The 23,424-nt window shown below is 29.7% G+C and overlaps 2 protein-coding genes across 3 annotated transcripts in view; both read left to right on the forward strand.

Moving 5' to 3' along the window:
- Positions 1 to 320: 320 nt before the first annotated feature.
- LOC126748643 (hypertrehalosaemic prohormone) lies at positions 321 to 4,847 on the forward strand. The gene is made up of 2 exons (XM_050457998.1): positions 321 to 576; positions 4,703 to 4,847. The coding sequence occupies exons 1-2, from the start codon at positions 397 to 399 to the stop codon at positions 4,745 to 4,747; spliced, it is 225 nt and encodes a 74-aa protein (XP_050313955.1). The 5' UTR covers positions 321 to 396; the 3' UTR covers positions 4,748 to 4,847.
- A 4,394-nt stretch (positions 4,848 to 9,241) lies between these two features.
- LOC126748354 (uncharacterized) overlaps positions 9,242 to 23,424 on the forward strand; it is an 80,033-nt gene continuing 65,850 nt past the window's right edge. Inside the window, exons 1-3 of one of the 2 annotated variants that reach the window (XM_050457519.1) lie at positions 9,242 to 9,388; positions 19,605 to 20,455; positions 21,580 to 22,134. In XM_050457519.1, the coding sequence (XP_050313476.1) occupies positions 19,632 to 20,455; positions 21,580 to 22,134 (1,379 nt within the window). In that variant the 5' untranslated portion in view covers positions 9,242 to 9,388; positions 19,605 to 19,631. Of the gene's footprint in view, positions 9,389 to 9,441; positions 9,685 to 19,604; positions 20,456 to 21,579; positions 22,135 to 23,424 lie in introns of those variants that run through there. The other variant, XM_050457520.1, reaches the window with a different exon arrangement.

Genomic DNA, 23,424 nt, shown 5'->3' on the forward strand with positions numbered 1-23,424 from the left:
TTAGCTATAGCTGTACTCTTGAGGATTCAATTTCTATCCTGGTTTAACAGAGATACCCTATGTTTACAACAAGTTGACCTTGGTTTGGAACAAATAGAAAAAAAAACATCTAAATAATGACGTGCAATGAGTGCATGGTATGGCTTCATCCCCCACACCTACCAACTAAGTTAGTCAAAACCTAATTAAACTGACCAAAATATAACGTCGCAAGAACGTCGTCAGGCATCGGGCTTCACTCAGGCAATTAGTTTAAACAGCGGGGGTGCGCACCATCTAAAATGTATAAATGGTTACGTTCTAACCCTGGATAATTCACTTCTATCCATAGCTCCATTCGGCCAGCAGCATCTGGTCGCGGTATTAAATATAAAAGAAAACACATTTTTTTCGAAAATGTTTCCAAAATTGCTCGTCGTGTTCGCCAGTTTAGTTTTGTTGGGTGCGTTTTGCGCCGCTCAAGTAAACTTCTCCCCGAATTGGGGTAAGAGGTCTTTGAATAATCCCGCCGAAGATAACGATAATGGGTGCAAGGAGTCTGTGGATTCTCTTATTCTTATTTATAAAATTATTCAGGTGAGTTTGGGTTTTTGAAGTTTGATTCTCTCGGATTGTCGGAAGTTCAAAGTTTCCATGATATTTGTACATATTTTTAATTGCACAAGGTCTGATGAAAAAATTAAAGAAAATGTATTTAATAGCCATTTTAATTAGAGTTTTTATGAAAAAAAATCATATCTTCCCAAGAGAAAAAACTTAAATAAAAGTTGACTTTTTAAAAAGTTATTTTCTTTCCTTCAGTACTTAATTACTATTTAATTAATAGGATTAAATTCAAAATAAAAATAGATTTAAAAACTTTTATAAGCCAAGAACATCCGTTGGAATGTATATTGTTTTTATTAAGAATTTTCATGATTCATGGGCCTTACGTAATTTGCATTATTCGTTGTTTTGTTATTTTATTAATAAACATTTTTACTTTAATACGGGATAGAAAGTCGACTTTTGGAATTTCTACTGCATTTGATCCTTTAATTATGTCCAGTTTTCTTTTAAATTAGTGTTCTTTTAGATTTATGCTAAATGGAGCCAAAAATAATTTATTCATTATTATAATTGTCAATGATACTTGGGTCTAATATTGGGGAAAAATGAGAATTTTTCTTATTTTTTGTAGTTTCTTCCTCATTTGATTTTGTAGGTATGGCCCGAATTATCTTGAAATATTATTTTTCTTACTTAATCATGTTCATTTCAAACGAGAAACATCAAATTATTATGATCGTTAACGATATTTCGTTGTGAGATGGCTTTACATGCTGAAAATTGGTCAAAAACTCAATTTTCTCTAATTCTTCAGTTTCTACTGCATTTAATTTTTCAATTATGGCCTCAATTCTTTCGAAATATTTTTTTCTTATGTGATCATGTTTACTACAAACAAAACAAATAAATTCATGACAATCGTCAACGATACTTAGATGTAACTTGGGTTTAAATGCCGAAAATTGGTCAAAAACTCAATTTTCTCTAATTCTTCAGTTTCTACTGCATTTAATTTTTCAATTATGGACTCAATTCTTTCGAAATATTTTTTTTCTTATGTGATCATGTTCACTACAAATGAGAAAAATTTATTCATTACGATCGTCAACGATACTTAGCTCTGAGATGGATTTACATGCCAAAAAATTGCCAAATATTTAATGTTTAATTTTTTGATATTCTACCTCATTTAATTTTCAGTAAACAGTCATTTATTGTACGTAATTGTGTTAATTATAAACGAGTAATAACAATTCATTACAATCGCCAACGATACTTGGCTGTAAGATGGGTTTAAATGCCGAAAATTGGTCAAAAACTCAAAATTTCCGTAATTCTTTAGTTTCTACCGCATTTAATTTTCCAAATATTACCTGAAATGCGTTAAAGAGTAATTTATCTTACGTAATTATGTTTATTATAAACGAGATACAATAATTCAATACAATCGTCAACAATTCTTGGCTGTAAAATGAGTTTACATGCCAAAAAATGGCAAAAAACTCAATTTTTCCTGAATCAATTTTTGACTTTCTATTTAATTTTACAATTATCGCCTAAATTCCATTGAAATATTTTTTTCTTTATGTGATCATGTTCACTACAAAGAAAAAATAAACATCATTACAATCGTCAATGATACTTCGCTGTGAGACGGATTTAAATGCCGAAAAATGGTCAAATAGTTTTTTGTTAATTTTTTGATATTCTACCGCATTTAATTTTTCAATTGTTGACTAAACCGCCTTAAAAAGTAATTTATTTTACATGATTGTGTCAATTACAAACGAGAAACAACAATTCATTACCATCGTCAAAGATACTTGGCTGTAAGATGAGTTTACGTGCCAAAAAATGGCCAAAACTTGAATATTTCTTATTTTTTGAGTTTTTACCACATGATGTTCGTTTTAGGATTTTTCAATTATGGCCTGAATTCCCTCGAAATGTTCTTTTTTTGACGTGATTGTGGTCATTACAAAGATCGATTAATTACGATCGTTAACGTTACTCTTGACTCCAAGATCAAGAAGATGGATTTACTTACCAAAAATTGGTAAAAAAGTCAAATTTATTATGGTCAAAAATCATCTTGACTTACCAAAAATTGGTAAAAAAGTCAAATTTATTATGGTCAAAAATCATCTTGACAGAATTGTCATTTTTTTATATAATTATGTCAAAGAGATAAATTATATGTTATATGGAAAAAAATTACAATGAACGTGAAAGAGTTCACGGAGCCATAAAATGAGGTAAATACCTTAAGAAGAATTCTTAAAAAAGGTGTAGAAGGGAAAGATTTAAAAAATTAAAAAAAAAATGAATTTTATCATAGAACATAAAAAACATCAAAAAATGAAGAAGAACTATAAGTAGACTATTAAGATATCGCACAGGAATTGAATAAATACTTTTCACATACAGGAAAAAATCTGGGAAGAAACATACCCGACACACCAGTAAGAATTCTTCGTAAGTCGCAGTTTTATCCCAAATAAACCTGAATAAATTTGTTTCGACCATTTTCACCGATTTACAAAAAGCTTTTGACATTGTTCATTCCAGGTTTAGAACCATTGCTTATGAATTAATGGAAAAGCATAGAATGGGAAAAATAAACTTGGATGCACTGCACAAGGATCGGTCCTGGGATCTTGATAAAATATACTGTAAATAAGAAATTTATTTCCAAAATTTTAGCACTTAACTATATACTTGTGTGTGCTTATAACAGTAACATTAAATTATCTAGAAATAAATAATTGTGAGAAAAAAAACCAATACAAGTACACAAACCTACCCTGTCAAATTTCAAAATACTTTTACTTGACACAAAACATGCATAATTCAAAAATTTCACTTTAGGAATATACTAAATTGCTTATCATTATTAGATACATATTCCCTAACTTTATTACTGAATATTTTAAGGCTTTTTATATAAGGAGGAATTAAATATAAAATAGAGATTAAGCTGTTTGTGATTAAGTGGTAAACGCAGATTGTTATGTACAGCACTCCTGGTTACCCTTAGAATAAGTGACTTGTCTCTTTGAGATATTAGTTTTATATAGAAACCAACAAACATTTTGTATGTAAAGTCGATCTATCTCACTGATCTCAAAATTATATAACAATATAGTTGAGTATAGTTTGTTATTTTTGTAAAAGATTTGATTTGCTTGTACCACCCCATACTGGAATATAATATGATAACAACGACTCTACCAAAGATTTATAAATACGTACACATAATTTATTACATAATATCTCTCAAAGCATTTAAATTCTTCCATTTTAGGTCTTACTTGTTTCAGAATTTTTTTTCTTAGTTAAATGTTAATAGTATTTTTATTAAAAGATGGTCTATTTTTATTGATCGGTGAAAGAGCTATATAGCTAATAGTAAGTTTATGGGAGCATAAGCAATTCTTCATTTGTCCAAACCCCTCATACAACAAACTTTTGACTTCTTTCCATGTATTTCTTCTGAGTCATATTATTTGTCTAGATATATCAAGCTTAAGCAATCAATTAATAGAAATAAGGAAAAGAATTAATACTGTTCCTTGTAGTACTGTGGAATATAATAAATTCAAAAAACATTAGACTAAAGCAAAAAATTTTGGGTCATTTAAAAAATATTAATAAAAAACCTAATAGAGAAACATTTTAAACAATTTGCTTGAAATCTCCAAATCCTATTAATTTCCGCCTAAGGTTACCTTACGAAATTAAATGAAAATTAAGTTGTTTCACTCCCTGCAGTTTACAAATTTAATTTTAAAAACGCTAATTTCCTTCATATTAAGCTGGCTTCAGTTTTCGTAACATGTACACACGCGCTTATTTGCAACACATTCAAGAAAATTAAATTACGTTTCATTACTAGTAAGTAATTACCCAAGAAACCTAATTGAATAGAGTAGTTTTTCAATAGTTTTTCCATCTCGATATATTTATGACATTTAATGCTTGCCAAAACTATGCTCTTAACTGGGTCAATCTTGTATGTGATAGCTCCAGTTTTATTTTGCTTTCAGATAAATATGGCCCGTATTTATTCAGTAAATGAAAACGAAACAATAACACGCAATTTATTTATTTTTAGATAAACGAATTAAATAAAAAGTTTTATTTTTGTTTTCAGAGCGAGGCACAAAAGCTGCTGGAATGCGAAAAGTTTTCCAACTAGCCAGCCAGATCTGCGGTTCCAGATAAAATTCGTTACTAGATCAATTGCCTCTTTATGTATATTTTAATTTTTTTTTTAATAAAAATGAATTGAAGCTTGTTATCGTCTAGTTCTTGTTGATGTACCCTTTTAGCTGAATAAAGTGTGATGCATTCACAAACTGCACATGACTTATATTATGACCTTTAAGCGTCCTACTACTAACATTTATCCAAGTTTTATATAATAATAAGAAAGTGAATGAACATTGAAATTTTCTGGAAAGTGGATATCTTAGTGTTGGAGTTTCTTGAAGTATGCCACATTTCGTCTAATTTCATTTTAAATCACATAGTTAATTTAATTATTTTATTCTAATTAAACTTGCGATTAATAAAAGAATATTAAATGAGATTTAATTAGTTAAAAAGCAGTTTTTTGGCCCAATTAAAGTGATGCTTCGCAGCAACAATTTAGTTTTATGTCCAGATTAATAGTTTTATCCATACTAAATAGATGCAACAATTTAAGTCAATCACTTAACTGGAAAGGTTAGTACTTAATTTTTATAAGACAGAAAATAGTTTTGGATGTTCTAATTATACCGAGAAACATTATTTTATCACGTCTATCTCAACCTGTGGTTTGTACAGCCTTGAAAAGTTATTTTTCTTATTTGATCATGTAAAAATGAAAGACATGATTTTATTTTGACCTCAAGTCAGCTCTAAGTGGTGACGCGAGCAACCTTTTCTTTTCAGAAAGTAGAGAAATGTGATTGATAAATTCGAAAACAATTCAACAAATATATAAATTTATTCTATACTTTCTTACCAGGTTGATAAATCTACTGTAACGTTATTAAACACGTGATTCTCCGCCATTACGACCGGACGACGTCCCGAAGGTCACCGAAGCTTCCGGAATCATGGTCAGCCGAGTATACAAGGAGCCGCATCGCCGCATTGAACTATATTGGCGCGATATTTAAATCGGACATAAATAGTTGTAAATAAATAGAGTGAAAATAAATATTTCTGGTAGTGTGAGTGTGTAAATAAATTAGTGAACTATTTTCGATTGTTTTAATTTACACCTAACGAACAGAAATTTTGTCTCCAAAAAAATTGTTGGTTCAATTTTTATTTCAAGGGACCAAAAAGGCACTACAAAATATAGACCCAGTGAGAAATTAGTTCTGGAGTGCCTGTAAATTATCATCTGTTTCCGTACTGTCAAAAATGCCCAAGAAATAAAAATTTCTCGTATTTTGGCATTGATTACAAGTCGTTGAAGTAATTAATTGTCTCTTCCAGGCATTTCGAAAGAAAAGCTATGGAAAAAAATGAGAAATTAGTACAGGAGGGCCTGGAAGTTATCATCTCTTTAGTTCAAACCAGTTTTTCCATTTCTAATCAAAACCGGATTCCCTAAGGGAATTAAAGCATTTTTCACGTCCAAATATAAGTTGATTTTAAAATGGAAAATTGCTCCAAATACTCAAGTGCAAATCAAACGTTTATAATGCCTGAAAAAAGCAAACATTAAGTAACCAGCCATTTTTTCTACAGGATATTTGGTTCCAGGGTCGATTATTGCTGCTACCCAGTTTACAAATTACAAAATTTCCAGTTTTCCTCCCCTTGTAAGTCTTTGAAGTAATCAATTGTTCTTCCAGGCATTTGGAAAGAGAAGCTGCTTAATTTCCCGAAAAAAAAATAAGAAATTAGTCATGGAGTGCCTGGAAGGTAACGTCTCTTTATTTTTGGCAAAAATTTCCAAAAAACAGCAAAATTTCCAGTTTTTTGGTTTATTTAGGTACCTCACGTAAGCCATTGTCTTTTCAAGGGATTTGGAGGGAAAAACTATTCAATTTCCTGGAGAAAAGTGAGAATTCAATCCAGGAATGCCTAATTAATTATCTCTCCCAGGTAGTAGAACTGGAAATCGTTCAATTAAATGAAGAAAATTGAAAGATTACTTTGAATCCCTGGAAGTTATGGTCTATTCATCTGCTGTGAAATTCTGCAGCTTTTCCAGGCACTTGGTGTAACCAATGGTTTCTTCGAAAGATTTGAAAGGAAAAAATGTTCAATTTCCTGAAAAAAAAAAGAAAAATGAGTCCAGGAGTGATGTCTTTAATTTTTAATTTAACGAATATGAAATTGAATTTTTTTTTTGAATTTGAATTTGAATTTGAATTTGAATTTGAATTTGAATTTGAATTTGAATTTGAATTTGAATTTGAATTTGAATTTGAATTTGAATTTGAATTTGAATTTGAATTTGAATTTGAATTTGAATTTGAATTTGAATTTGAATTTGAATTTGAATTTGAATTTGAATTTGAATTTGAATTTGAATTTGAATTTGAATTTGAATTTGAATTTGAATTTGAATTTGAATTTGAATTTGAATTTGAATTTGAATTTGAATTTGAATTTGAATTTGAATTTGAATTTGAATTTGAATTTGAATTTGAATTTGAATTTGAATTTGAATTTGAATTTGAATTTGAATTTGAATTTGAATTTGAATTTGAATTTGAATTTGAATTTGAATTTGAATTTGAATTTGAATTTGAATTTGAATTTGAATTTGAATTTGAATTTGAATTTGAATTTGAATTTGAATTTGAATTTGAATTTGAATTTGAATTTGAATTTGAATTTGAATTTGAATTTGAATTTGAATTTGAATTTGAATTTGAATTTGAATTTGAATTTGAATTTGAATTTGAATTTGAATTTGAATTTGAATTTGAATTTGAATTTGAATTTGAATTTGAATTTGAATTTGAATTTGAATTTGAATTTGAATTTGAATTTGAATTTGAATTTGAATTTGAATTTGAATTTGAATTTGAATTTGAATTTGAATTTGAATTTGAATTTGAATTTGAATTTGAATTTGAATTTGAATTTGAATTTGAATTTGAATTTGAATTTGAATTTGAATTTGAATTTGAATTTGAATTTGAATTTGAATTTGAATTTGAATTTGAATTTGAATTTGAATTTGAATTTGAATTTGAATTTGAATTTGAATTTGAATTTGAATTTGAATTTGAATTTGAATTTGAATTTGAATTTGAATTTGAATTTGAATTTGAATTTGAATTTGAATTTGAATTTGAATTTGAATTTGAATTTGAATTTGAATTTGAATTTGAATTTGAATTTGAATTTGAATTTGAATTTGAATTTGAATTTGAATTTGAATTTGAATTTGAATTTGAATTTGAATTTGAATTTGAATTTGAATTTGAATTTGAATTTGAATTTGAATTTGAATTTGAATTTGAATTTGAAAATAGTTATATGATTATATTGTATGTATATATTTGAAGTGAAACTGGAAAAAAACGCAAGTAAATCGCTCTATTTTTATTAAATTCGGATTTTTTGCCAATATAATAATCGAAGGAGGATTGGATTCAAAATTAAAAAAAAAAACCAAATCGAATTTACATTACTACATGAACCTGAAGAAATAAAGACAATAATACCAGGTTTATAAAAAAATAATTCAAGTCGAATGTATCTGGTATAAACATATATCTTGCAAGTAAAGCTGAAAAGACCGCAAGTAAATTGCTTTATTTTTAATAAAGTAAGATTTTTTCTTGATATACCAATGGTAAGAGGGTTGGAATTCTTTAAATTTACCGATCGTCAATGATACTATGGTTTGAGGGTGTATATGTCAAAGAAATGGTCAAAAAGTCGATTTTATATATCGCGCTATTTGCCTATTTCTCGAATTTCTACTGCATTTCATTACTCAACAATACACTTTAAAAAGATCATTTTTCTCAAGCGCTTTTATTAACCACAAACGCCGAACATCACGTCATTACGATCGTCAGTCATATCTGGGAGTGAGATGGGTTTACATGTCAAAAATTGAATTAGTGCACTTACTTTCCACCGAATTTTATTTTTAATTTATGGCATCAATTGCCTGAAAAAGTCTTTTTTTTCACTACTGATGAGAGACTGAGATAAGCTTATATGGGCAAAAACTACTCCATCCAAATGCTCTTAAAAACAGTTTCTCTTTGAACTGGTTTTTTTGCAGCACCACTAGCAAACATTCTCAAGAATATTAATAATATGATTACCCTGCAATAATTGAAACCTTAATCAGCGTGTGACTAAATTCAAATCAACTTAATCCGCTAGACGTAACCATCTAACTGACCGCGACAGATTATGCGCAAGAAGAAAAGAATGCGCTACAAGAACTAGAGAAGAAGAGACCGATGATAGGTCACAGTAAATAGGTCACTGTTACAACAGTTGCAGCACCTCTAATCTTATCAATAATCCTAAACGTTTCGTCGCCTCTCGTCTGGTTGGTAACCAAATACGTTTTTGCAACCTGTCCAACAGGTTGGGACCAAAGTTAAGTTTTAAGTTAAAAAAATAAAAAAGACAAGCGGCACTTGAAAATCTTCAGCGAAATGTGCCCTGGAGGTAAAATGGCAGTTTTGTTGCGCGAGGACATGCGAGACCATACGAGGTCATATTATCTTCCAACTGGGTCTCCCAAAGAGGTGAAAACAGTCTGTTGTTTACAATCTCTGCAGTCCGTACAACCAACGGAACGAAATAACGCTCGGGCATTTGCGTTAAAACAAAAACACGGGAAAATCTTGTTGTAAGTATATTTGTTGTTAAGTGTTGATCGTTAAACAAGTGATGTCGAGGTGGTTACACGTGAGTCCGCGTGTAGTTTTCATATATTAATTTCGCTACCAGGTATACCGTTACCAGAATAACTTCGGTAAACTCGTGGCCTGTTGATGATGATGATGATGAATGTTACTTTTGGAAATTTTGTTTTACTACTTAATTACAGTGAAGTCGTATAAAAGTCATCATTCTAAATGGAATTATGTCACAGGTCGCGAACCAAATACTCAATTGATGACAAGTTGATTAACATCATTACAGGTAAAAGTATGCCTAAGAAGTGATTATTTCTGCTATGGTTGGTATGCGCAGTTTATTTATTTATAAGTGTTATTTGCAACTGTGTGTACCGGTGAAAGGGCGCCAAAAGGTAGCACTTTACTCATGGTATAAGGTTAAATGTCAATAATAACATTGCATTCCTAGTTTATATAACTTTATCGTTACAAGTAATAAATAACAGCAGGTTTCTTTTATTATCGCTGACTATAAAATCTTTTTATTGATGAATATGTTGCTCATATATAAATTTCGCATGGTTGCAAAGAAATTATTAGACGCGACTTATTTTTTAAGGAGAGCAATTTTTTTGCCTACTAGGGTCATTTTTTACTTCTTTTAAGTGATAAATTGTTATTTTTTTACCAGGCAGTTGAGGCACTTTTTTATGTTCTTCTTACATAGCCAAAGAGTACAAAAATGCCCAGAAAATTATTGAAAAAAAAAAATATATAGTTCACCATTCAGCCTTTTTTGGTCATTTTTTTTCTATAAGAAGAGACATATATTTATCAGTCCAGGGTGGTTTCAGTCAGTTTTTTGATTTTTAAATAATATTCATTACGAAATTAATATATTGTTTTTTTATCTCCGACGTTTTGTCATCGATCCATACCTGGATTTTTATCTTCTGCTTGTTGTCTCTGCTTTCCATAAACGCTTAAAAAGATTTAATGAAAAAAAAATATGTGTGAAAATGTTATACTCATCTCTGTCTTACATGTTATTTTTTTTTAGTCGTTACTGTAAGGTTTTATAAATGTGACAGATACTTATTCATTAGCACAGGATCGTTTCAGTCAGTTTTTTGATTTTTTTCATGCCGAAATTTTATAAAATATTTTTTTAAGCTCAACGTTTTGTCATCGATTATTTTTTGAATTCGGCCCTGAATTTGCTTGTTGCGTTTGCTTTCCATAAACAGTCAAAAAAAATCATTCGGACTTGTGAAGATGTTCTACTCATCCCTGTTTTACATATTATTTTTACCATAAGTTTATCTTTGTTTAACTCATTTTATAAAAAAAAAATTGTACAGAAGGGCCTTGAGACTTTATTTGCACTCCTCAGCGTTTTTTATTCACTACTATATAGTTCACATTAGTACAGGGTGGTTTCAATCAGTTTTTTTTTTAAATTTAATAACAATATTAATTCTAAAATCATTTTTTAGGCTCAGACGTTTCGTCATCAATCATTTGTTGAATGAGACCCTGGATTTTTTATCTTATGATTATTGCCTTTGCTCCTCAAAATTTTATTTAAAAAAAATATTTGTGAAAAAATTATACTCCTCTCTGTCTTACATATCATTTGGGCCCTAAGTTTATCTTTGTCTAACTCATTATATAAACAAATGTACAGAAGGGCCTTGAGACTTTATTTGCACTCCTCAACGATTTTTAGTCATTACTGTAAGGTTCTATAGAATAATGAATATGTTCATTAGTACAGGGTGGTTTCAGTGAATTTTTTGATTCTGGAATAATATTCATTAAAAATGTTATAAAATATTTTTTTTGTATTTTCGACGTGTCGTCATCGATTATTGGATGGGTCCGTCCCTGGATTTTTTGTTGTATGCTTGTTGTTTTTGCTGAAAATATTGTAAGTTATACCTATTTCTGTCTTACATATTATTTTGGCTGTAAGTATATCTTTGTCTAACTCATTATCTGATTAAAAAAAAAACAACAAATTTACTCACCTTCCTGGAAAAAAGGGTAAAAGTTCAGAAAAAAGGAAATTACTCCTTTGCCTGATAAAAGGAAACAAAAATCTGGAAAAATTAATTAAGATTTTTCTTTAGTCCAGGCAGTTAAAGATTTCCTGTATATTCCAAAAATTCTGGAAAAGGGAATATTGTTTGCTTCAGTTCTTTAGGCAGTAATAAATATTAAGAACTGCCTGGAAAAAAGCCCTGAATTGCCCCTGGAAAAGGGCTAAAGAATAATTCGAGGGTAATCTTGCCATCCTACGGCTAATTTTTAAAATTCTATATTTCTGTTCATTAATTAAAATTATAGAATGTAAAATCATAGATAAGAATGATTTTAAATTTTTTTCAGAAATTTAAGATCACCTTTTTTTTTGAATACGTCGCTGGCCTTTTTTGGTGTCAAAAACCTCATGTTTTTTTAGACAGCCATCGTTATCATTTTTCTCATAGTTTTATCTTTTTATTTTTTATTGTTACCCATCTCTGTCTCACACACTATTTTACACATATATCTTTGCAAGGAATTATTTGAAATTTTTCTTGAAATTTAAAATGGCTTTTTTGTTGCCGTTGCTTTGTATAAGCATTTTAAACAATTTCATGTAAAAATATATCTATCTCTCTCTTACATATCAGTTTTGCAATAAGCCTATCTTTGTTTTACTCATTACACCAAAGAAACTGTAAAGTAAAGTTCTTTATTCCAACTCATTATAAAAAAAAGGTGCAAGGACCTTGAGACTTTATTTATTATTACCTTTAAATTCCTTAAACGCCATAAAAAAGTTGTTAAAAAAATAAACCCATCTCTGTCTCACATATCAGTTTTGCAATAAACTGTTCTTTGTCTTACTCATTATAACACAGAAAAATATTAATACCCATCTCTTTCTCACATCTCTTTATCGTAGTGCCTCTGCTTTCCTCATTAAAAATAATATAATGAAAAAAATCACGAAAAAGGTATACTTATCTCTGTCTTACATATCAGTTTTACAATAAGTTTATCTTTGTCTTATTCATTATTGAAAGTAGAGCCGTTTATTTCTGACTTCCTTAATCAAACTCATTAAAAGGAAAAAAATAATTTCAAATACATAAATACCCATCTCTTTCTCAGGTCTCTTTATCTTCATCTTCATCTCATTAAAACAAATTTAATGAATTAAAATGTTTGTGAAAAAATTATACTCATCTCTGTCTTACTTATCGTTTTTTTCATAAGAAGGTCTTTGTCTAACTCATTACATAAACAAACAGGTACAGAAAGGCTGTGACACTTTATTTTTAATTGTCTTAAAGTTCCTTAAACGCTATAAAAAATTAATAAAAAATAAAGGCATATACCGTTGCATGTAAAACGACATCCAGCTCTGTCTTACATATTAGTTTTGCAATAAGTTTTGCTTTTTCTGACTCATTACATCAAAAAAAAAAAATAATATAGAACATTGAGACCTTATTTTGTATTCTCTTTCACTTCCTCAAACGCCATAAAAAATTGATAAAAAATGTAAATAGACATTTACTTATCTCTGTCTTACATATTATTTTAGCCATAAATTTATCTTTGCAGAAAATTCGTTTTAACGTACTTAAATTAAGTTCATGTTTTTTTTTCAGACACCTATCTTTCTCTCGCATTTCAGTTTTACAACAAGTTTATCTTTTTCCTACTCATTATACCAAAGAAAACGTAAATTAGGATCCGTTATTCCTTATATCATAAATTCCCATCTCTTTTTCACATTATTTTCGGTATCTATGAGTTTATCTTTGTCTAACTTAATAAAATTGAACAAAAAATTCAGAAGAAAATTTAAAAAAATCAAATGTCACTCTATCGCGTTTTATTCAGATCAATGAATTGGAGATAAACGTATGACCGAAAGAATTTGTCAGACAGAGATAGATATACTATTTATTATATTTTTTTTATTTTTAACATTTTGAGTGTTATACATTATACAATGGATCTAGGAGTAATAACAAAATTAAAAAAAAAACACATCCAGGTCCGTTTTTAAAAAAATTAAATTAATAATTAATTAGGTATTTTTTAAAATTAATTTTTATTACCATAAATACTAGATGAGGTTCAATTTAGACCACCCTGTAAATTCTATTGACAAGAAAATGTTTCATCTAAGAATGCAAAATTCCTACAATGAATGTACCCTGGAATGTTACTACTATGAATATGACATAGAAAGTAAATATAACTTCCGTTAAAAGCTCCTTAAGGTGCGTATATTACAATAAATATTTTCTTATTAATCATGTACAAAAACTGGTACTGCACAGAATTACTCTCTGAAATTTAGTGTTGCCAAATGTCTATTTTTTAAATATAAAACCGCTTAATAAAGTACGGTTCTGTCGCAGTACTTTATACGAAATAACTTTCTTCTTTCTTCGGTTGAATAGAAGCATTATTGTAATTATTAAATAAATTCCAAGCGATAATTGTTATTTTCTTTTTAAATATATATAAAGCTATTCCACTTTTACCTGATAAAAAACGACATAGACGAAATGACAATAATATATGCAACCTTAGTCATGTCATGGAGAAAAAATAAAGAAATATATGTCTATATAGAATGAGCAAGTAGGACGATCTATCGCATAAAAGTAATTAAATCAATTAAAAAATTTTATTACAATTAAACAATTATTAGGAGCTTGTTTTGAAAACCAATAATGTAATAAAATGTTTGATTTCTTTTTAAGTTAGTATATTTTTTAGGCCTCTCTTTTGAAATACCATTATGCACCAAATTTAGAAATTTGATATGGTTGAAATTGAGGCAAAATTATCGACAGTTAATCTACATACAAAAAAAAATAATTGTTTTCTAATAACTACCAAAAAAATGTACATTCAAAAATGCTTATGTAGCTTTTTTTGACACACAAAACGTAATTGCAACGTCCCAAATATTCCTAGTCAATTGTTTACAATTCGGCCATTGTGTACATAAACATCCTGTAAAATACGAATTTAGCAACCAGTGAGTAAGAGGTCAATTACATTTTTCATTGTTGAAACAACCATGATTGTTCTTTTTTTTATTATTATTATTTATTAGCTTGATACGCTTTGCAGTTTTTCATAAATAAAAACGAAACTTTTCGGACTGAAGTGTTGTGGGTCAAAAAGCCATAAGTAACCAACAAACAACCGTTATTTAACAACCAATTATAAGTCATAATCACTTCGCATCAGGGATATTTAAATATCAAACAGTTATGCCGAGTAGGAACTGTACATTTGCAATATAAAAGAAATGCTCAATTGTTACGTGGAACCTAATTATTTTTTGGGTGTATCTAGATAATAATTTTTTTTTAAATTATTTTACAATGGAAATGTTAATAATAAATTGCGAGCGTACAAGGATTTTGAAAGCAGCTGCTCGCCTTTTTAGGATGTTGCTTAAATCGTTCGTATTCTTGAAAAATGTGGATTAAGGTTAATAAGGGACGGTTTAGAATTAATTACTTGTTGAATTACATTTTTATATCTAGTAAATATTTATATAAGAAATTTTTATGAAAATTGCTTAAGAAAAGTTATTTGATATGTATATCAGCATTTGTTGAAAAATGTATAAGAAATTTAAGAGAAATTTTGTTTGTGAATTTTTTCAAAAAAATTTAATAGTTTGACGACTGAAAATTTGTATATAAAAAATTATTAAATACCGATTTAAGTGTTTTTTGAAAAATGTACAATAAGTTTAGACAAAAAAATACTGAACAAAATTTTTGACCTAAAACTGTTCATAATTAAAAAACTAAGAGAGTAAGACGACTTAAAATTTGTATGAAAATTAATCATGAAAAATTATTAAATATTTTATTTAGCGTTTTTTAAAATATATACAGCAAATCTTAAAAAAAAAAGTTTTTTGTTGAACAAGTGATTTCAAAAAAAAATCACAAAATTCCCCATAATTCAAAAACCAAGAAAGTTGGACTATTGAAAAATGATGTGAAAATTGCTCTCAAAAAATTGTTGGACAACTATTTTGGCCCTTTATGAAAATATACAGCAAGTACCGAAAAAAAATGTTTTTTGTTCAACAAGTCATTAAAAGAAAAATTTACCAAAATACACATAAATCAAAAACAAAGAACGATTGAATTTGTCAGAAAATTGTCGTAAAAAATTGTTGGACACCTATTAAATTTTTTTTTGGTCATTAAGTGATTTTGAAAAAAAAACACCAAAATACCCATAACTCAAAAACCAAAAATGTTAGACTATCAAAACATTCCAGACAGTCTCGGAATCTAACTGCTTGGAATTCCAAAAAAAAAAGTGAATCAAGAATTCCAGGCAGTTAAGATCACGTCCGGGAACTACTTGAACTGCCTGGAATTCCGAAAAATAGTCTGGATGTTAAGGGACTATAAAGCCGTAAATAATATGTCTTTTTATTCTAAGACAAGCTTGGAATTACAAATAAAATAAAATCAGAGATTAGGAACTCGAAGCAGTTGAACCCACGTTTTGGACCAACCTCAAGTGCCTGGAATTAAGAAGAAACTAACTCATTGATTAAGAATTCCAGGCAGTTCCGCCCACGTCCAAGAATTACTTCAAGTGTCTGAAATTCCTAAAATTATTCTGACTTTTTAGGAACTATAAGGTCGCAAGTACTTTTTTAATTCTAGGCAGTTAAGACAAAGCTGTTCAACTGCTTGGCATTACAAATAAAATAAAAGATCATGGAACAGTTAAGTCCATGTAATGGACGAACTTCAACTGTCTGGAATTAAGAAAAATTAAATCGTGGATTAAGAATTCCAGGCAGTAGAGACCACGTCCAAGAATTACTTAAAGTGTCTGAAATTCCTAAAATTATTCTGACTTTTTAGGAACTATAAAGTCGCAAATACTTTTTTAATTTTAGGCAGTTAAGACAAAGCTGTTCAACTGCTTGAAATTACAAATAAAATAAAAAAATCATGGAACAGTTGAGTCCATGTAATGGACGAACCTCAACTGTCTGGAATTAAGAAAAATTAAATCGTGAATTAAGAATTCCAGGCAGTAGAGACCACGTCCAGAAATTACTTCAAGTGCCTGCAATTTCCAAAATTATTCTGGCTTTTTAGAAACTATAAGGTCGCAAGTACTTTTTTAATTCTAGGCAGTTGAGACAAAGCTGTTCAACTGCTTGGAATTACAAATAAAATAAAAAATCATGGAACAGTTAAGTCCACGTAATAGACGAACCTCAACTGTCTGGAATTAAGAAAAATTAAATCGTGGATTAAGAATTCCAGGCAGTAGAGACCACGTCCAGGAATTACTTCAAGTGCTTGAAATTCCTAAAAATATTCTGACTTTTTAGGAACTATAAAGTCGCAAATACTTTTTTAATTCTAGGCAGTTGAGACAAAGCTGTTCAACTGCTTGGCATTACAAATAAAATAAAAGATCATGGAACACTTAAGTCCATGTAATGGACGAACCTCAACTGTCTGGAATTAAGAAAAATTAAATCGTGGATTAAGAATTCCAGGCAGTAGAGACCACGTCCAGGAATTACTTCAAGTGCCTGCAATTCCCAAAATTATTCTGGATTCTTAGGAACTATAAAATCATAAATATATATTTTTTTTAATTCTAGGCAATTGAGACAGAGTTGCTGTTATTATAAATAAAATAAAATCCTGAATTAGAAACTTAAAGTAGTTGAACCCACGTTTTGGACTAAGCTCAACTATCTGGAATTAAAACATAAAATAAATTATGAATTTAGAATGCCAAACAGTTGGGATCACGTCCAGGGATTACTTCAACTGAATGGAATTCCAAAATAAATCCTGTAAATAAATTCCAATAAACTGATTAACAGAGGTATTCGACTGAATGAACTGCCAAAAATTCCATATAATAATTTTTTTAGGCATTTATGAGTTTTATACATTTGAAGTAATTTTCTAATTATTCCAGGCAGTTGACCTTATTTTGTACATCAGCCCATGGGATAAAGTTAATAATTGCGATTAAATAGTTGATTAAATAATACAGGGAGTTGTCAAAGCTTTTACTAAAAAACTTATTCTTGTACCATTCCTGAAATGTATAATTTATGGTAAAAATTTTGAAATTTTTCTAGTTTCTGAGACTATTTAAGACCCCCTGTATATATGCACAGTATAAAATTAAAACGTATCATATTAATTACCCAAGATACCTTATACCTATTCATTAGATGCTGAAAATATACTAAACTTCAATGAGCGTATGAGAACATATCGTGTGACCTGCTTATCGGAAACTGGATTGGCAGAAATATGCAGCGAACAGGTCCGCATCAAACTGTAATTTTCCCTGTTATTAACTTAAATTGGACCCTTGGGTTATATAAAAGGTTTTCGCCACAACGTTTAGGTTTTTTTTGTTCATTTTTCTGCCCCGAAAAAAACTTATTATACGGAATATTTAAACGGTTAAAATATGAAAATTCGATCGTAAAATATTATGTGAATCTAATCGAATCGTTAAGGCGAACAGCTGTTTTTTAGGCCAAATCCAAATAATCTGCATCACGAGGTTTATTGGCTTAACGTTTGTAAAACTTCGTCTACCCCAGTTTCAGTATCGAAATATTCGGTTTACGTTTAGCACCGCTCGTAGTGTACATTAGATTAACTATTAAGTAATTTTATTAGTAAGTTATTTTTATGGGGTCTATTAGGTAAGTTGTTATAAAGGGTTATATTAAAAATTATTATTTAGTTAATTCCAGGAGCTATTTTTCGATTATAAGCAGTAATCAAGGCTATCTTCTGTATTCCAAGTCAAGTATTCACTTTTCAATTTCAAGAATATCAGCCTGTAAAGTTCTTTATTTAGTAAAAATAAAACTGCATAACTTAATACGTCATGAAGCACATTTTTTTAATAGACGTTTATAATTTTTTTATTACAAATAAACATATACAAAATTTACTAGTTTCTTTTGTCAACGTTTCGTATTTAATCATCTTCAGGGGCATAATTTACAACAAGTTTTCCAAATTTATTTTTCGAAATCGAGGTCGTATTTTTAATGTAGCATTATTAGTAAGTCTTGAAAAAATAGAATTTTTGTTAAACAAGTGATTAAAAAAAATTACCAAAACGCCCATAGTTCAAAAACCAATAATTCTTTCCAGGGGGCATTTTCCAGTTATAAGTAATCAAGAAAACATTTTAAAATCTCAAAAGTAATGGAAATATTCTTCAAAAATAAAAATTTAAATATTCATAAGAATATTCTGTAAAAATCTTCTTTAGAGCTTAAATTCGTATAAGTAAAAATTTCAAATTGTTTATTTAGTGAAACTAAAGCTGCATAACTTAATAGGTGCTGAGGCACATTTTTTAATATACATACTTTTTTTTCTGTTACAAAGATGGATTTAGAAAATTTTTAATTTTCTTTTGCTAACGTTTCATGTTTGACCATCTTCAGGGAAATAAAAAAATTAATTTACCACAAGTTTTCCAAATTCGACTTTTAGTTGCCTTCTGGTAAGTAATATATAGTTTTTCATGTAAATTTAAAGTAAACTCAAGAGTATGCATTTACTGTAGAATTCCCCCAGTAAAAGACATAAAGCAAAAAAATATATGATACTAATCAAAACAAACACAATTGATTAATAAATATCAATATAATCACTTTTGCAATTTATTTAAGGAAATAACGGAAAACTAATGTAAAAGATGCATAACTTAATAGGTGATGACGCACATTTTTTTACAATAAATTTATTAATTTCTTATGATAAACAATTAAACAATAAACCTGTTAAGCCCACATGAAAATATAGAAAAGTGACTATTTTTTGTCACCATTTCGTATTTGAAATTTCATCTTCAGGGTCACAAAATTTACTTTTCCACAAATTTAATTTTCAAAATATCTTCTGCAACAACGCGTATTTTTTTAAAATAGGTACCAAAAATTGTTATAAGCTTGTCGCGTGTTTCGCTCAATTGAACAGCATCATCAGAGACAACATAATAACGTCACTTTCTTTTTCAATTACTGCATATAAAATCTTACGATGCTCTTAAATTGAGCGAAACACGTGTTATGAACATGACGTTGACTCTGACCTTTTTTTTTTAAATTCAAAATCTTCACTAAAGCACCCTTTTTTTTACCCTTAGGCCAATGACCTCAGACCAATCAAAACCATGTCTCAGCTATACCAAGACCCTTTTGTGACAGTAGTATCCGTAGGCATAGAAGACAAATCCCATTGCACCCCCAAAAAAGCAGTAAACAACTCAGAATACATTACAGTACTAACCATTGGCAATGAAGAGCTAAAAACCATCAAAGACGTAGCTGAAGAAGTGGTGGTTTATCGCCTACCAGGAGAACGTTTAGGATTTGGCTTAAAATTCGAGGGAGGTACCAAAGCCAACGAGTTCGTCAAGAGATTATTCATCCAGTCATGCGCTCCAGACAGTCCAGCTTCACGGGTGCAAAGTTCATGGGGGCAACTTGTGGAAGGGGATGAGGTGCTGGAAATAGACTCTATCCCGGTCAATAGTATGACCAGAATTGATTGTGTACGTTGCTTAAAAGATTCAAATGTTGCCATAAAGTTGCTTGTGAGGCACTGCTTTCATACCCTCACCCCCAAACTAAAATCGAAATCTTCTGAAGACTTGCCTGTTATCGTTAGTGAGGAGAAGAAGCCTCCTCCGGTGCCACCGAGGAAAATCCATAGGAAACTTCACAAAAACGCCCAGAACCTTAACGAGAACATCCATGAGAATATTGTGCCAAATATTAAACAAATGGAAACGTTTTCAAGCAAATCAGCCAGACTGCAATCGCCAAGGAACAGTTTGAGGAAGAAGTACTCTCCGGATGTATCCAGGAGATTGTCAGACGGAAGCCTTGGACCTCCAGAGGCTGAGTTTTATTTGGATTTGTTTGCTCAAGAGTCCACGCAGAGTCTGAGTGAGTCAGATGATACTAGCAGTACTATTTCAACTGTACTTGATAGGTAAGCAGCCATTTTTTTAAAATTTATTATCTAGAGGAGTCATCAGTCAAAAGATCATTCAAATATCGAAAACGTAACTGGTACATTTTGCTTACACACCGTTGGGCGCCAAAGTTTATCAATAGTTTGGGTCGTAGCTGCACCCTGCTTGTGCTTTTTTTTTTAATGTTTCTTTGGGATGTTCCTTTTTAGGAAAGTTAAAAAAAAATTAGAAATTCATGCGTGAAAGGATTTTTTATTCGTTTTTCAAAACTTTTAGGTAGTTCGAGACGGGCGTTACTTTTGTTGCTCAGATTGATTTTTTTTGTTTAAAGGTACCAAAAGCGACATTTTTATTATTTTTTAAAAATGGCTTAAATTCAGAAATGTCACAAAAGACTTCAATAACGTCACAAATATCCTCCAAATATCGGCAACGTAACTGGTACATTTTTCTTACACACCGTTGGGCGCCAAACTTTATAAAGAGGGACTTTGAGTCGTACCTGCACTTCTAATGTTCCAATGTGGTATTCTTGTTTTAAATATTTCCTTGGAATTTCCTAGAGCTGCTATTGAACAAAATTAAGTAATGTATGAATTAAAGGCATTTTTATTCTGAGTTCCAAGAGTCTTAGATAGTTCGAGAGGGGCGTTACTAGCACCCGATTAATTTTTTTGTTTAAAGGTTTCTTTGAGATGTTCGTGAATTTTAATTAAAAAAGTAAATTAGTTTCTCAGGCTATTTTTGAGGTTGGTTTTAGTATCAAAAAACATTTTCAAAAATTAAAATAAACCAAAGTTATGCATATTTGTTTTAGAGTCTGAAAATGGTCAACTTTAAATTTTTTTCCTGGGAAAACTAATAACTTTCAAACATTTTTGGAATATTTGAAACCTTTTAAATTACTTGCTACCATTAGAAAAAGTCGTACGGCTTATAGTTTCTATTTATAATAATTTAATTGATCTTCAAATCCCTCGCATTTCATTAATTAATTTACATATTATGCATACAACCTTGCCTGGCATTTTAATACATTCCATTAATTCTAATTGCGTAATGAAAACAATGAATCAAATTACCGAATTTCTATTTTACACAGAGAAATCCTCATTTAATTTAATTACTTGCACATCTTTAGGTTGGCATCATTTCCTACAACAACAACATCAAGTTTCGCCGGAAGTCTACCGTCAACCCCTACGTCAGTACAAAAACAACTGGACCTCTCCTACATAATGACCGAGTTCCCTGATGACGACTTCTTCCCGATTCTGGATAAAAGATTTACCAACAGGATTGAAGAAAACAATAACCTTATTGAGGTCATCGAGGAAGATAACATTAAAGGTCTGGATCAAACTGACGATGGTAGTCCGGAAACCTCTAAGAGACCAATGATTATACCTAGAGCGAGGGACAGAAATAAACATGAGAGCACTACCTTGCCAAGACTAGTGGACTTCGTTCCAAAGTCACCCCAAAAAGACTCTGAAGGGTCCATGGACACCTTAAAGCGTTTCCTGGATAGCGAGAGGTTTGATTTGGAGGAAATTGAGCAGGATGGAGTGCAAGATAGCGAGATGGATTATAATATGGACATGTATGGTCCTAAATGGTTGTTGTCGTCTCATTTGTCCACTATTGGAGAAGATGAAGAGGAGCAGAACGGGGTGGAATACAACAACAGTTTTGGGTAAGTATTAACAGATAATAAAAGGAAAATTGATGATGTGTTTACATGTATATGAAATAAGATAATTCTTAATTAAATATGAAAGTTGAGGATATTCGCGACCCGAAAAATTCTTTTAAGCTTTTAAGACCTTTACTTTAATTAAAACATTATGTCCGATTTATTTTGATTCATAAGGTTTTATGAGGAGAGTGGCAATTAAATTAAGTGAAATGAGGACGACGATAAAATGTAAAAAAAAAAATTAAAATACTGTGTGAGATTTGAATGCGATATAATATGTTGGTCTGTTAATGGGCAAATTATTGAAATTTGAAAATTTTTCTTTTCCTGCAATTTTTTGTAAAAATTAAATTGAATTTTTGGCAATAAAATTAGGATAGAAAATTTTATTCTGCTATATAAATTATTTATTTTCATGTATATAATAGAAATCATCATAACTAAATATATATAAATATATGAATAACTGTCTTAAAATACTTAGATAATAATGATTAATGATTTATATATACATAATTTTAGGACTATAAAAATCTCGTAGGACACTATTTTAATAAAGTAAAATTGGATCTATAAAGTGTAAAAATTATACTGTCTATACATACGTCTTTCCCTAAGTTAAAGCCGAGGTTATGGATCCAGAATTTAGGGTAGTTTTTGAGGGTTTTAAAAAGTTATCGCGAACATGCAGTTTAAAAAAGTGTATTTTTTGTCAAGGTACGTTAGATTCTATATGAATGACACTAATATTTATACACTAATTTTAACAGGTAGGGACTTCTAGATTAAGGAAGAATCACTCGTTTAAATTGCATATTTGCGAGAACATTTTAAAAATCTACGTAGCTTAAGACCGAAGTTAAATTATACTATAACTCTTATTTATTTATGGAAGAAGATTTGTAAGAAGCATGTTCGATATGGGAGATTTTTTTAAGCAGTCTTTTACATAGATCTACATTTTATTTTTGATATATAGGGCATTCAAAAAGTATGTGTCACTCACAGTGTAGAGATGAAAGTTAGTTAGACAAAGACCAATATTTTTTGTAATATGCATTCTATCTTAATAATTTCAATTAGAAAACGATTTCTTTTTAGGAAAGTGTGATTCTATTTTAGCATAGCTATGCTTTTTGCGGCTGATAACCAACCCCTATGCTTTTAAAAAAAAAATGTATATTCGTTCCTCTGAAAACATTAAAAATATCAAGGATGTTCTAGGAACGTTTAAATTGGTCCCCTCTCACTTTCCTTCCTATTTATATTTTTAATAATGAGAGTATT

This window comes from Anthonomus grandis, chromosome 22 (genome assembly GCF_022605725.1).
Source record: "Anthonomus grandis grandis chromosome 22, icAntGran1.3, whole genome shotgun sequence".
Classification (NCBI taxonomy): Eukaryota; Metazoa; Arthropoda; class Insecta; order Coleoptera; family Curculionidae; genus Anthonomus; species Anthonomus grandis.